Source organism: Mesocricetus auratus, unplaced genomic scaffold, assembly GCF_017639785.1.
Source record: "Mesocricetus auratus isolate SY011 unplaced genomic scaffold, BCM_Maur_2.0 Super-Scaffold_4256, whole genome shotgun sequence".
Classification (NCBI taxonomy): Eukaryota; Metazoa; Chordata; class Mammalia; order Rodentia; family Cricetidae; genus Mesocricetus; species Mesocricetus auratus.
In genome coordinates, this window is record NW_024429182.1 from 2,236,855 (window position 1) to 2,252,978 (window position 16,124).

The following is a 16,124-nucleotide window of genomic DNA, read 5'->3' on the forward strand; positions in this document are numbered from 1 at the left end:
CTACTACTACACCAAATCTGCTCCCAACCTTCAGAACTACTACTTGCCACTGTGGGATTTGCTTTCACAGGCCCAATCTTCGCAGAGTGAAATCAGGGTGCATTTGATTTTTTTTTTTTTTTTGGAGAGAGCCGAAAATCATGAAATATTTTGTAAGTCCTAAAGGGTGATCTTAGCAAAGAGATAGTGTCTCAGGAACAAAAGCTGGGACTATGCAATGCCTTTGAAGACAGATCCACTATCGATGAACAATGGACACACTAGGTCACAGGAAGCCTCAACTGAAGAACTGCCCAGGTTAGAGTGGCTGTGGCATTGTCTTCCTTTTGGGGGGGGTGGCACTTGAGACAGGGTTTCTCTGTATAACAGCCCTGGCTGTCCTGGAATTTGCTCAAACCCAGAGATCCACCGGCCTCTGTCTGCTAAGTGCTGGAGTCAAAGGGTTGCAACACCACTGTCTGGCTGTGAAGCTTTCCTTACTTGTTAAATGATATGGGAGAGTCCAGCCTACAGTGCGTGGTGCCATCCATAAACTGCTCCCCTGGACCCCCTTTTCTAACGTTTTTGTACCCCTCCTATTGTGACAGTCATCCCCCTCACACCTAGGAACCCCCTTTTCTTTTCCCTAGTCTTTCCTGGTACCTAGTCTCCTCCCTGGAGGTACCCTCTCCTCTCCTGCCCACTCCATCATGACCATCCTGGCTGTATTTATACAGTGACACCCCCCACTCTTTACAATTTAAACAGGCCCAGCATTGTCAGTTCTAGTTAATGGACCCAAGGTAATGTGGGAAATTTTAAAGTCATTGAATGTGCAGCCTATGCAAACCGTGGAAGAAGGAAAGGTAGCTGAACGACCAGAGGAAGCAGGCCAGTGAGTGATGTCCCTCCATGTCCTTAGTTCCAGGTTCCTGCCCTGGCTTTGTCCAGTGACGGACTAGAACCTGCATGTGGAAGCCAGATAAACCCTTCCCTCCCAGGATGCTTTTTTTTTAGTCATGGCGGTTATGGCAGCACAAGAAAGCAAGCTAGGACAACCTGGTTTGGACAGGAAACCCAAAGCAAACAAATGCATTCTCCATAGCAACAACAGCAACACTGATTTAACCCCCAAGTGAACTACGAGCTGGATTTAGTGTCAGTAATTGCCCCAGGCCCCCTTCACGTACCGTCTCCAGCACTCTGCTGACTTGTTTCTGAATTTCCAGAAGCAGCTCTATTCCCTGCAAGCGGAACAGCCACGTGTTCAGTCTGCACACTTTAAACATGAGATTCATACCCCGATGGCCAGTGTTTACTGAGGCTGTTCACAGACTCCCTGCTGAGGCTGCCAGTTAGCGAATGGTGTGGTCTACACAATGAGAAGGACTTGGGTGTGAGTGACAGGTTCTGCCTTGGCATCTTCGTCGTGAAAACTGGCTAACCATTCTTTATCATAGCCTTTTAACCAAGCTGGACAACACTGTGATGCATGTCTCGGGTCACCAAGGAGGCCTGGCTAAAGTACTCTGAATCCCCTGTCACTTAAGACGACACTGGGGCTGGAGAGATGGCTGATCTGGAAAGGCAAGCACTTGCTCTTGCAGGGGACACGGGCTTGGTTCCCAGCATCCACAGAACGGCCACCAGTTGTCTGCAATTCCAGTTGCAGAGAATCCAACGCCCTCTTACGGCCTCCTCGGGCACCGTCTAAAAGGTTGCTCAGACATACATACAAGCAGGCACCAGCACCATACACATAAAATGGAAATAAAACGTCTTTGAAAGGAGGAAGAGGAGTGAGGACATCTGCACACGGAGATGAAGGGTGACACGCGGAGTACACAGCAGTGATAACTAAGGGTGGAACCGGCAGCAGGGTGGGAATATGACCTGACAGTCAATCTGAGCGCCGCGTGCGAACTCTACTGAAAATGTAAATTGTGAGGTAGTACTAATTTTGTCTAAGAGGCATTCTTTTTTTTTTCAACAGAGAAAACAACTGAAACTTCCATGAAGCTTATTTTCAGTAAGTTAGGAAAAGTGTCACACGTTGCTGGAGGGGTGGTAGGGAGAACAACTTCCTCTGCTGCTTCTGACAGCATTCACCACAGCATGAACCTTAGGTAGTTATTTCCAATGCCTAACTGGCAGAGGGCTCAAGCGAAGGGTAGTGTGCACCTCACCAGCACTCTTCCAGAGGGGAAGCTGGCCCCGGCCGGATGCATTCATTTCACAGGTGAGCACTAAATGCCGCCCCATGGGTTATCTGCTAGCCTGCAGTTCTTACTTAACAGGTAGGTTGCTGGGAAGATGACAGTTTTCCACAAGCTTGGCTCCTGGGAGCCACTTGTATGAGCCAAGGCTTTACCAAGCCAGTCCTCTAAGAGGGTCTGTTTCCTTTTGTTTGTCCTGCTTTCTTCTCGCTGATTTCCCTAAAATACGGTTTCATATATTTAATTTACTTTCCCTTGGTCTACACTAAAATTCACCAACGATGGAAGATATTGGAGGGGGGGGTAGGAAACCTGTCTTAGCGGATATCAGGTACCTGTTTGGTTGTTAATCCAGGATGGGGTATACACATCACTTCTTTCATTAAATTTAGCTTCCCGGGTGATGACTTCCCACAGCTGAGTACAGACCCCATCAGCAAAGGCAGAGAGAAGGTCGATGGCAGCTCCTGAAACACCAGGGAAGCGAGGGGGCATGGGAATGGCAGCCCCGCTGGCACCGCCGCACTCCAGGCTCCACACGGCCAGCGATGGGATGCAGCCTCCACTGACCTGGCTGTGCTTCAGTGATGCGATGCCCATGTACAGGGGGACACTGGCCAGGCTGGCACTGGCTTTGGCAACAGCTAGTGACACGGCTCCTATGGCCATGCTACCGTGGAGGACTGGCTCGGGGGGCTCTGCGGGCTGGATAGGTTTTTCCAAAATAGTGTCCCTCCGTCCTAGAAGGGAAGCACGGAGAGGATTCATTTCTGGAAGTCTCACTGTAATAAAAAACCGCTTTCTTTGGATGCTGCACTAGCAGAAGACCCAGCACGGGCGAAAGAGAACCCCAAGGCTTGGGACTCTCCTCCTCCTCCTCCTCCTCCTCCTCGGCTCCTAGGGATTTTCAGGTTTGTCCACTTAGCAGTACTAAGTCATCCTCAGCCGTGGATTCTGCCTAATGAATTTTAGGCCACTCACCATGAACTTGGTCCACAATCAGATGAGGTTGATGTTGCTACACCCACATTTGCAAGCAAGTAGGCTGAGATTGGTTGTGGTTGAGAGACCACAATGTATTTACTGCTCGAGATTGTTAGGGGACATTCAGTCACACTGTGAACCCCGAGTCTGCACTGGTGTTAATTAAACAAAATTAGTTAGCCGACAGAAGATCATCATAGAGCATCAGAGTGCATCTGGGAGAGATAGAGAGACACAGGAAGTAGTAGGGAGCGGTTCTGAGTGGTGTGGCTGAGGACAGACTCTTGAGGAGACGCCAGGAAGGACAGAATATTAATTAGCTGCTACTCAACCTCTCTGAGCTAGCCGGTTTTCACCCCAACCTTTGAATCTTGAGTCTTATTTATAAATAAGAGTGATCGAGATTTAGTTAAAGCTACTGTTAGCGGCAGCCATGGAGCTGGCGCCTGCACTGCTGGGCCGCTGCCAGAGAAGCAGGCCAGTAACTGTGGAGTTGCCAACGTTGACTAAAACAGCAGTAGATTAAGGTGCAGCCACTGTGTTATAGGAAGTAGATGCAGACTCGATTTAGAGTCTTTGAATTCCAAACCCTGCTCTTGTATGTCACCGTAGACAGAGACTATGTACCTAACACTGGGCACCTCTTCACGTGTTTGCCTCACTTGCTGTCCTCTCTAAACCCAAAGGCCTGCTTCATTCTGTGTGGCTGTCACCTGTACAGCCCCAAGCCCAACAGTCTACCCAGAATCCTCACCCATCTCCACTCTGCCAGTTCCCAGCCACCCTGTCTCTTCAAGCCCTCCTAAGCCTCCGGTTCTTTCCCACAGCTACCTTGGGTCCTCGGTGGAGAGGAGACACGTACGCACCCAGCATGGTCAACACTGAGCAAGCCCCTTCTCCATCTGTACTTTCTCCCTCCTTAGGCTCTCAGTTCGGAGTCAAGAGCATCTGCCAAATGAAGCTCCTTGGTGGATCCCACCTGTGGCTTAGCAGTGTCCACACCCTCTGGGAAAAGACAGGTCTGGCATTCACCTCCCTGGACCTTAGCAGCAGCAATGATGAAATGAAGGCTCTGGTTTTCATCGCCTCCTCAGTTCCTTCCTTCCTTCCTTTCTTCCTTCTCCTTCTTCCTCTCCTTCCTCCTCTTCCTCCCCTTCCTCTTCTTCTGCTTCCTCTTCTTCTTCATTATTATTATTGTTGTTGTTATTCTTTTCCAAGACAGGGTTTCTCTATGTAGCTCTGGTGTCCTGGAACTCACTCCGTAGACCAGGCTGGCCTCAGACTCACAGAGATCCACCTGCCTCTGCCTCCTGAGCGCTGGGATTAAAGGCGTGGGCCACCACCGCCAGACTAGTGTTTTCTTATTCAATGAAACCCACTTTCTAATTGGGTGTCCAGATGTGCCTGAGGTCATGTTAGCTACTGGCAGTCATGGCACGCTGAAGGAAACATGACGTGGGTCCTTAGGAGGTGTGAAATATGATACTGGGGGCAGTTCCAGTACTAACGTACTGAAGAGGCCACCTTTGGCACTCTGTTGGAAATGGGGGCAGAAGTCAGATTGAAGCAAAGCTTCAGGAAACAAATGCTAAGTCAATGCTATGTGAAACCAAAACAGAACAATATACCTTGCAGGTTAGGGTTCCTGTTTGCAGTTAAAAGACAGTTAAGAATAAGTTCCTGTTTGTCCTGTGCTAAGTCCTTTGCAAGCTATGGTTTCTACTTGTCACTGAGAATACATTTCTGTTGTAAACCACAAGCTGTATTTTTCAACCTAAACTTTCGGCCCCACTCACATGATGTACGTCCTCCCCCATGGCCCTTCCCTTCCATCGCGTTTCTCTAGCAAAGTGTAGCAGCCAACTCTCCCCACCCTGTGGACACCTTGTCCTTCCTACAAAAAGGACCTCAACAGGCCAGCAGGTGCTGCTCTCTCAAATCTCAGCTTAGGTTGAGACTGCCCCCTGGCAGGTGTACCCCAAAATACTGCTTGACTTCACTGGACAATTGTAGATGTGGTCTCTTCTCCTCTTGATTCTCAGGTCTGACAGATGTGCAACTAGATCTTAGAACTTACCTCTATCAAAGCAGATTCTATTATGGGATGGCTTTTTTGTTGTTTGTTTTGCTTTTCAAGGCAGGATTTCTCTAAGTAACCCTGGCTATCCTGGAACTCGCTCTATAGACCAGGCTGGTCTTGAACTCACAGAGATCCGCCTGCCTCTGCCTCCCAAGTGCTGGGGTTAGAGGCGTGCGCCACCACTGCCTGGTGTGGGATGGCTTTTGATTGACTCATGGAAACTTTCAGGGAGATGCCAATCCCTGCCCTCCATGCTCCTCTTACCCCTCTCCCACTGCCACTGTTTAGGGGATTTTATTCAATAGCTGCTCCCCAATGAATAAGAGCACAATCATATTTGTTTTTCGGGAAAAGTGGAAGAAAAATCTTCCAACAGTTTCAAGGGTGGTGGATGGCACCTGGATGCACACTGCCTACCCCAAAGTCCAGCTTTTCTTCCTCACATCTTTGAAACTAACGGTGTTGGAAGGCGACCGGCCACTCACCTTGCTTCTGTCCTTTCTTTTTGGGGGCAGGTGGAGGGGGTGGTGGTGGGACTGAAGGTGGAGGTACGTGCACTGGCTCCTCGGGACTCCTTTCCAGTTCTCTCCTCTCTTTGTCTTCCTGTACTTTGTTTTCAAAGAATATCCTGGATGGCGACAAGTATAAGACATCATGTTTTAGCGCTGACCCTGATGTGTTTCAATGATATGAATCTTTTAAGCTAGTGAAGAACAAATTAGCTTTTATTTCCAAGGTGAATAAAATAATGATGGTGCTAAAACCATTATTTTCAAGAATCAAATTCTTATCGTTTAAAATTATTTGAGCTCCTTCTATACTCTCAAAATAAAATCTGAAGACATAATTTGGTTAAGGGTTACTGGATTTTCTTTTTTTATATAAATGGCATTTGGGAAACCAAACCATTCAAGAATCCTTAGTGAAAATGGTGTTGTGAAGTTGTCTTTTCCTTTTCCCTTTACCAAGGGATTTACTTTTACATGCGTGTGTGTAGGTTGTGTGTGTGCTTGCGCGCGCATACACGTGTAGGTACCTGTGAAGGCCAGGGGTGTCCAGTCTCCTGAGGAGCTGGAGTTACAGGCAGCTGTGAGCTGACCAGTGTGAGCTCAGGGAACTCAAGTTGGGTACTCTGTAAAAGCAGGATGGACTCTTAACTGCGGATCCACCTCTCCAGCCTCCCCTTTTCCTTCTGATGAGGGGAAGGTGTGTGCGACTTAGAATGAGCACGTATAAATCATTTGGGAAACTCCTAGTAGACACAACCATACCACATTTCACCACCCCTCCCCTATCCTGGAGTGAAAAAGATAACAGGTTCCACAGACCAAAAAAAAAAAAATAATGATAAATAAAATTAAATAAATAAATAAGAAAATAAAAACAATCCATAAAAATATTCCATGGAAATCAGATCAGATTAGTATTGGATTTATTAGTAATCCTGATCTGGTGCAGTGATGCTTTTAAAGAACTGAAGGAAACTGATTGATTGAACTGAACAGAAGATTCTATTCTCAGCTAAAGTATCAACCATGAGGGCAAAGTGCTGACACTCTTCATGAAAGAATTCAAAAGTATTTCATCTCACACCCTCTTTCTCATCCTTTTCAAAAGTCTCTCTCCCTCCCTCTTTCTACCTATATTATCAGTCTCACTCTCCTTCCCTCTTCCCTTCTCTCCCTCTCTTCTTCCCTTCCTCCCTCCATCTCTCTCCTCCTCCCTCTACCTATGTTTGTCTGTCTCTCTTCCCCTTCTCTTCTTCTCTCCCTCTCTCTTCTTCCCTTCCTCCCTCCATCTCTGTCTCCCTTCCTCTGAGGAACCTGCCTGACTCCACTTTGAAGGCAGGAGCCATTATGCTGTACAGTAAAATATATTTCTATTTGCTGTAAGAGCTAAGTTGCTCTGTTTCCTGGAACCCATGACCTCGACTTGTTTTTGAGAAGAGGCTAACACTCGATGCCACTCCCTAATCACATGGTGACCACATAATTTTTTAAAGTTTTTTTTTATTTCCTCATTGCCCCATTGCTTCTCTTCTGTAAAACTACTTGTGATTGGTCAGGAGGTGATGGCTCATGCCTTTAATACAAGCACTCAAGAGGCAGAGGCAGGAAGATCTCTGTGAGTTTGAGGCCAGCCTGGGCTACAGAGTGAGTTTCAGGACAGACAGAGCTGTTACACAGAGAAACCCTGTCTCAACACACACACACACACACACACACACACACACACACACACACACACCAAAAAACCACAACAACAAAAAGACTACTCAAGAAATGGATTAGGGACTACTCAAGAAATGGATTAGGGACTCCTCTCTTTAACCTAACTCAGAAGGCACTTCCTGGCCAAATCTTGTATGTATCTCCCCCAAAAAACTCAAGCTTGCTTTGAATTTCTTTTAAATTGTTGTAGTGATCTTAGTCTTGCTTTTGGGATTAATATTTTCTGGAGGCCCCATCGAGATTCAGACCACTCATCCAAATTCTAAACCCTGACCTTTGCTCTGGAACCCTGGCATGCTCAGGGGGTACATGCCTTGAGATGTTCCAAGGCTCTGCGGTTGCCTTTAGCTCATGGACCATCGGGGAAAACTTTGTGCTGAGAAAAGCAGCAAGCATCAGCACAGGCCTCCTGGTGAGTTATAGTCTGGTTCTGTTTTGTGGGATCCCTATCTTGGACATGAAGGGGGTTCAACAGGACCCCAATATTCTCCTTTCTAGGGAAAAAAGCAAGACATTGCACTGTCCACCTGAGGTTCTTGGTCTCGTTTTATGTCCTGTTTGTCTTATCTTTGACTTCATTTTTACTCTCCTCTCTTTCTGCCTTTTGTACTTTCTGTGTTAATTGGTTCATTTCAGATTTGGGGCAGCTGAACTGACGGACAGTATGGGTGATAAGACTATCAAGCCCAACGACCCTCTAACCTGTGTTCTAAAGAAGTCTGCTAAACTTTACCCCAGTATAGTTAAGGAGGATTATGATCCTCCTATCACCAAATGCTGCATCCAAACCTTCTGTGAAACTGAATGGATGGCCCCCATTAGGGTTGACGGACCCTCCCTCTCAGGGTACTTTTGACTCTCAGCCTGGGCAGCAGTTAATGTCACCCTTGGTAAGCCTGGCCACCTAGATCAGATTGGATACATCTTGCCTTGGGCTGAAGCAACATCCCAACCACCCCGCTAGGTGACCACAGCAGTCAAGGTGGTGAAGCCCTGGTTGTTGGCGGACGGACTCTTTGGGGGCCATAGCAGAGACCAATGAGCCCCCTCTGAAAATCATTCTGCGGGACTCACAGGAGGAGGGAGGGAATCCCCCTCCCTCCATGTAAACATCTTTTCCCTCTTCTCCCCTCCTCAGCTCAACCTCCACCTCTGCCACCCCAGTCCCCACTGCGGAGGCCTCGCTCTGCCCCGTCTGCACCTACCCCTACTCCACCATCTTCTTCTCTACTTCTGCCTACCTCCTCCCCCCATGTCTTCCCTATCCCCATCTTTTCTCCTCCCCACAACACCCAGGGAGTCCTACGTGGACCTCCGACTCCTCCTCCGATTCTGGTTCTGGGGTGGCACCTTCTTGCTTGTTACGAGCACTCTTTTCCACCAGCCTGGTCCCAGAGCCCCAAATAAACACGCAGAACACTATATTAATTATAATACTGTTGGCCATTGGCTTAGGCTTCCTATTGGCTAACTGTCTTAGGTATTAACCCATTTCTATCAATCTATATATTGCCACGAGGTTGTGGTTTACCCAGTTGTAGGAGTGAACCCCACAAAGCTATCCGCCCATGAGGGCGGGGACATGTAAACTGACACAGGTAGATATAAAATGAAGTGAAAGAAAAAGGAACCTCCGTTTTCTCCTGGAAGCCAGCCACACTTCTAACTCCTGGTTTGTGCGACTCTCTCTCTCTCTCTCTGGTAAATAAATATATTGTTTTCCTATAGCATTGACTATCATTAATACCCAGTAATGTCTGGCATGTTGTTACTCCTTTGGCATCCTACATGTCGACTGTTCTCTTCCCGGGATCACATGACGACTCCTCTCTGCCTACACTTCCCAGAATCCTCCTCGTCTCCTAGTCCCACCTATCATGCTGCCTCATTGACCACAGTGCTTTGTTCATCAACCAATAAGAGAAACACATGTACAGAAGACATCCCCACCACTTGCTCCCCTATGGTCATTTCCTGACAATCGCTACTTGTATGTCCCTTTCTGAAGATGGAAAACGAGCCACACCAAGGATACCAGGCAGGGGAGTCTTATGATACTTTATTAGAGAGAGAGAGAGAGACAGAGACAGAGACAGAGAAGTCACGTACATGAAAAGTCACTTACATGAGGTCAGCATCGCAGCTCCAAGAGAGAGTACGACCCCTCCTTCCCTGCCATTATCCCTGCCTTTCCCCACGTACCTGTGACCACGCCCAAATGGGCATGGTCAGTGCTGTGGGTACTTGAGATCTCTACCTATACCCTTCTCTACAATAGACCTCTACAACTGGAAGAATCAGAACTCCCCTTTCAGCCCACGTGAATCGCCTCCTGGATGCCTATTGCTTATCCACTCCTATAGACCCAGAGGACCTGACAAATCTCAAGGCGATTAACCTTTGTTACTCAGCCGGACCCTGACATATGTAGAAAGATACAAAAGATGGATGGGTTTGCAAGAAGAACAGGTCAGAACTATTGGAAATATCCCTGAAGGTGCTCCACAACAGAGACCGCAAAGAAGGTCTTTTGATAAAGGAAAACGGGGAAACACCATTGTGACTGCACAACAGGCCCTGGCCGTGTCCAACTCTGCCCATGCTCACCATGATAAAAAGAGGAGACCTTTGCAAAAGGACCACTGCAAAGAGATGGCCATTGGGAAAATGAACGTCCATGCTGGAAACAGGTAGGTTCTCCCCGAACCCAAGCCAAACCTAGCTGTGGGGGTCTAGCAAGGCTGAGGCTCCTTCAAACTAGGCCCCGAGAAGCCTATGGTAACTTCCACCATAGGGGACCAACCTCTGTAAAATTTCTGGTGGACACAGGGCTTCCTAGGACCCCTTACCAACCAAACCATCGAAGTACAGGGGCCAGTTTATATCAAATAATGTAAATGTACCACTAGCTGGACTGTTAACCTAGGACAGGGAACTCTGACTCATTCTTTTATTGTCATTCCCGAATGTCCCTACTCTTTACAGAACCTCTTGAACAAGTTCCAGGCAGCAATATCGTTCTCAGGAGACTCTCCTAGAGGCCCTGCCTAAGGCTTTGACTACAACCTGCCCAATAATCGAGGAATATCTGATCCTCAAACATCAACCCATTCCCTGGAAGGGGAATGGAAAAAATTACTGGTGCAGGAAAATTCCTACAGTTTGGGGAGAGGACAATCCTCCTGACTTGGCAAAACATGTGCCACCCATCATAGTGCAGCAACATCTGGTTGATGCCCACTCGAGTCAAGCAGCACCCATCTGATGGGGAAGACCTGTGTATATGTCAATAAAGCACTGTTGGCCAATAGGGAAGCAAGATAGGTGGGACTAGGAGTTGAGGAGATTCTGGGAAATGTAGTGAGGAGAGCTCTCGCCATGTGAGCAAAGGGCACTCAGGAGTACGTCCTCAAAAAGATAAGTTCTTGTAAAATATATATTAGTTTATTATGGGTTAACAATCAAATAAGAGCTAGCCAGTAAGAAACCAAACAAACGGACAACAGCTTCATAATTAATATAGTGTCTTGTGTATTATCTGGGGGCTGAGACAGCAGCAACAGGAACCAGGTGGCGGGCAGGAAGACTAAACGTTACAGAACACCTCCTTGCTGCCTGCCCAAAAGCCTGGCACTCAGACTACAGACCAGTACAAGACTTGAGGGAAGTGGACAAGAGGGTGGAATCCACTGACCCAACCGTTCCAAATCCCTGTGCCTTGCTTAGTTTGCTACCGCTAGAGCATAATACATCCACTGTACTGGACTTAAATGTTGCGTTCTTCTTTATCCCTCTGTCAACATTATGTCACCCCGTCTTCACATTTGAATGGGCTGACCCTGAAGGGGGCGGGTAATCAGGACAACTAACCTGGAGCAGACTGCCTCGGGGGTTCAAAAACTCCCCCACCATCTCCGATGAAGACACTCAAATCGGAAGAGATTTAGGTCTCTTCCGAAATAAGTACCCTGAGGTAACCTTGCTTGTTCACTCTGGGTTACTTACTTGGGATATGAGCTGGGAGAATGGAAAAGACTATTGTCCCAGGCCTGCATAGCAGCCGTACTTCAAATCCCAACTCCAATCACCAAGAAACAAGTTAGAGAATTTCTGGGGGCTGTTGGATATTGCCGTCTTTGGATACCTGGGTTTGCTGAAATTGCCAAACCCTTGTATTCTGCTATGGCTGGGGGCAACACCTCTTGGGAATGGACTGAGGAACGTGAACAGGCCTGGTATAGACCCCGGCATTGACTCGCCCTGGTATCTATCTCCAAGCTCTTCCTTCTTAACGTCCATGACAGGTAGGGCATTGCCAAGGGAGTCCCGACTCAGAGCTGGGTCCCTGGAGAAGATCGATAGCTTATATCTCAGAGACTGGATCCTGTAGTCTCTGGATGGCCCCTTGTTTAAAGGCCACCACAGCCACTGCAATTCTTATGAAAGGAGCTGACAAGCTCACGCTGGGACAGATTCTAACAGTAACAGCTCCACACGCTGTGGAAGCCCTGGTGGAGAGATGCCACCAACTAGTGGATGTCTACTGCCCGTCTGACCCAGTACCAACCCCTTCTTCTAGATAAGGACAGACTGGCTTTTGATAAATCCTTGGCCATTAATCCTGCCACCCTGCTGCTGGATGCTGACCCCAAGGAAGCCATCTGTGGCTGCCTGGAGATGCTGAATGTCGTCCAAGGTATGCAACCATCCATGGCTGCCTGGAGATGCTGGACATCATTCAAGGTATGTGGCCTGACCTGACAGATGTTCCTCTCACCACGAGAGATGCAGATCTCTATAAGGATGCCAGCAGCTTCATTCAAGGAGCCAGGTTTGTGGGGGCAGTGGTGGTCACAGGCCAGAAGGAGGTCATCTGGGCACAAGTCTTACGGGGGGGGGGGTGCACTTCCACCCAGAGAACAGAAATAATTGCTCTGACACATGCTTCAAGATGGGCTGAAGGAAAAAAAAGGTGAACACCTACACAGACAGCTGATAGGCTTTTGCCGAGTTGTTCATGGAGGGGTATATAAACAGGGTCTTACTCACCTCAGAGGGGAACACTATTAAAAATGAACATGAAATTGTCCACTTGCTAGATGCCATCTGACCGCCAACTGAACTGGCCATTATTCACTGACCAGGACACCAAAAGGACAAAATAGCCCCCAAACTCAAGGTAATGACTACGCAGATCAAGTTGGCAAAGAGGCAGCTCTAGAGGAACCCAAACCCCAGAGTGTTCTGGGATGATCTGCTGTCCCTCAGCCCCCACCCTGCCTCCATGGAGATGTTCCTGAGTAGGACCCAGAAGAGACGAGTCATAGTCTGACTTGGGGGCTCGGGAGAGCAGCAACGGATGGTGGACCCTGCCTGATGGAAGACGCTGCGTGCCAAAGGTGCTGGGCCCAAAGCTGGCTAACTGCCTCGCACCACGTCACCTAGGAAGGTCGCAAAACTCATCTCCCCTCACGTCTGGCTACCTGGACACCGAGGAGAACTTCAGAGCACTGCAGACGGCTGCCTGTCCTGTGCCCAGGTAGATGCAGAGAAGGGCATGCCTCCTCCAGGACAACGGAGTCAAGGTGCAGTACCCGGGTGATTTGGGGAAACGGACTTCACCAAAGTCAAGCCAGGTCTTTATGGCTATAAATATCTGTGGGTCTTTATCGATATCACCACAAGGTGCGAGAGGCCTTTCATCCTGAACAGAAACGGCCCAAGTGGTAGCTTGTAGGAGTGAACCCCACAAAGCTATCCACCCATGAGGGCGGGGACATGTAAACTGACACAGGTAGATATAAAAGGAATTGAAAGGAAAAGGACCCACCCTTTTCTCCTGGAAACCAGCCATGCTTATAACTCCTGGTTGGTGCGACTCTCTCTCTCTCTCTCTGGTAAATAAATATATTGTTTTCCTTATAGCATTGAATATCCTTGATAGTAGCTAGGAAATTAATAATGGAAATTATTCCCAGATTTTGACTTCCCCATATCTCTGGGATCAGACAATGGCTCAGTCTTCCAAGCCAGGTTATCTCAATTGCTTTCTTAGGCTCCTAACATAAATTTCTATCATGCTCGGAGCTCAGAAAAAGTAGAGAGGATGAATAGGACTTCAAAGGAGATCTTAGCTAAATATACTCTTGAAACTGATGGTAACTAGGTTTACCTCTTGCCTTATGCCCTTCTCAGAGTCTAACGTACCCCCATCAAGAAAAGTCCACCCCGAATAAAATAGTCTGTGGGTGACCATCTCCCATGACCCACCGAGTCCATTATCAGATTGCCCCGCTACAATCTCTGGGTCCTTAAAAGGATTGTAATTAACTTTGGATAAGAGTCTCCCTCAGGTCCAGGCTGCTCCTACCTGTTGGGTACCGCCCATGTGTTCATGCTTTCCAGCCCAGAAGTGCTGCTATGTTAGTCTGTCGCTTCAAAACTAACCAGCTTGAACCTAGATGGAAAGGACCTCACATCGTGATTCTCCAGACGCCTACTGCTGTTAAAGTCTCCGGTATTTCTGCCTGGGTCCATCACGCAGACTTCAAGAAGGTGCCTGAGGAGCCCATGGAAGAGGAACCCAACCCACAGAAGTGGAAAGCAACTGAAAAAGGACCGTTAAATACCAGACTTTCAAAGTTTGACCATCTAATGTAACTTTGGGTTCTTGCTGTTAAAAGTTTGTATCAGGATTGTCCTATGGCTTATAGTTTTGTTGTTTTGTTTTCAACCAATGCAGCTAGGACCTAAGTGCATCTTGACAGGGGAAATGAAAGGCTCCCCTATCACAGGAAACACCAGATATTTTCTTACTGAGCAAAAGGCTACCTTTATCCACCAGGGCCCATAGTTCGGACAAGAAGATGCCTGTTTGCAGATGCCTGCTTAACTTCGAAGAGTACACAAACCAGTCCAGATAGGAGGTTTGGGAGGAAAAACTCCAGAAGAAATGATGCAATAAAGTAGTAGAAGCAAAAAAAAAAAAAAAAAAAAAAAAAAAAACCAACAACAATAAAAACAGAAGTAAGGGGAGGGGGACCTCATTTAATTCAAGAAGGAAAATAATGCCTTTCAAAGCTGTTTTGTTTGTTTTAATGAAGGTCATCAACCAACTCAGAGGTGGAAAACAACGCAGCATTGCTCGTGACTAAGTAGTAAAACTTGGGAAAGAGGCTGCAGTCGGGCTGGCCTGGCCAAAGATGTGGAAACCTTCCACCCGCACGTCGGGAAGGTGATGCCCACCCACGACTTGGTGTGGCACTGAGTAACACTTACTCAGCCTGACTTGGTTCTCTGGTCTTAAGAGTTAAAACACCTTAATCCAGGGCTAAAGGTCTGAGACCTGGTTGTGCCTGAAGGGCGGAGATGTAAGCAGCAGCCACTGTGTTGACAGGTAAGGGTCTGAAGAACTCAAGACTGGCCTCAAACACAGGGAAAGGACTTTCTCTGGTAGCCTGATCTTTATCCTGAGAAGTTCTGTGCAGAAGAAACCGGCTGGCCCTACTTACCCAGGGAGAGCACAGTAACAGGAGAAAACCAGACTCAGGGAACGCCTGCTGCTTTAACTTGCTTCTTAAACTGTCTGTCTTCCCCATTCTGGAGTCTACAGTCCAACTCCTTATTCTGTGGGTCACAACCTCCCGTGGGGCCGTGTCAACGAGCGCTGGGGATTGCAAACTCCTTGGTCGCAGTAAAAGGTTTCTGGACATGTTATTAGTGGATGTGAGTTCCAAATCAAGCACAATGAATTTGAGGTGTCTGGGGCAGCAGTGCGGCTCACCCATGTTGCATCCTGTGGCTTCGGGTCTGAATGCATACGTGTACTCTGCACTGCCACACAACTATCATGCCTCACAACACCAGTGAACCAGCCTGATGCACCTCAGATTGTGCTGTTTTATTGTGTATACGGGCTTCTTGATCTGAAAGAAGCATCATGGTTTAGTTATGTAAAACAAAAACATCTATTATCTTCCCCCACAGGTAGATGCTGAATTGGTGTGTCTTTGGGTTGTACTGCTTGATTTTTAAAATTGCTGCTTCAATTGCTGACCTGATTTTCATTAAAATAAAAAAACTAGTTGTCAAGTGAGGGGGCTGGGAGACGGTTCAGCATGTAAGAGAGAATGTGGCTCTTGCAGAGGACCCAGTTCAGGTCCCAGCACCTGCACCAGCGGTTCTCAACCTAGGGGTCCCAACCCTCTTGGGGTTGGAGCTGCTCTTTTACAGGAGTCGCCTAAGACCATTGTAAGACACAGATATTACATGTAACTTCATAACCGTGGCAGAATTATAGTTATGGAGCAGCAATGAAAATAATTTTATGGTTGGGGTCACCACAAAATGAAGAACTTTAGTTCAAGGGCAGCAAGATAGGCAGGCGGGCCTAGGAGGTGAGGAGAATTCTGGGAGGTACAGGCAGAGAACAGTCGCCATGTGATCCTGGGAAGAGAGGACGCAACTCAGGCGTTCTCCGGTAAGTTAAGACCATTTAAAAATACATAGAGAAAAAAAAAAAGCCGGGCGGTGGTGGCTCATGCCTTTAATCCCAGCACCCAGGAGGCAGAGGCAGGCGGATCTCTGTGAGTTCAAGACCAGCCTGGTTTATAAGAGCTGGTCCTAGGACAGCCT

General features: G+C 47.7%; 1 protein-coding gene across 2 annotated transcripts in view; it reads right to left on the reverse strand.

Moving 5' to 3' along the window:
- Eno4 (enolase 4) overlaps positions 1 to 16,124 on the reverse strand; it is a 31,367-nt gene that overhangs the window by 11,310 nt on the left and 3,933 nt on the right. For both annotated transcript variants that reach the window (XM_040742152.1, XM_040742145.1), the window contains exons 4-7: positions 5,745 to 5,887; positions 2,766 to 2,935; positions 2,531 to 2,662; positions 1,170 to 1,223 (exon numbers count right to left, since the gene is read on the reverse strand). In XM_040742152.1, the coding sequence (XP_040598086.1) occupies positions 1,170 to 1,223; positions 2,531 to 2,662; positions 2,766 to 2,935; positions 5,745 to 5,887 (499 nt within the window). The remainder of the gene's footprint in view (positions 1 to 1,169; positions 1,224 to 2,530; positions 2,663 to 2,765; positions 2,936 to 5,744; positions 5,888 to 16,124) is intronic.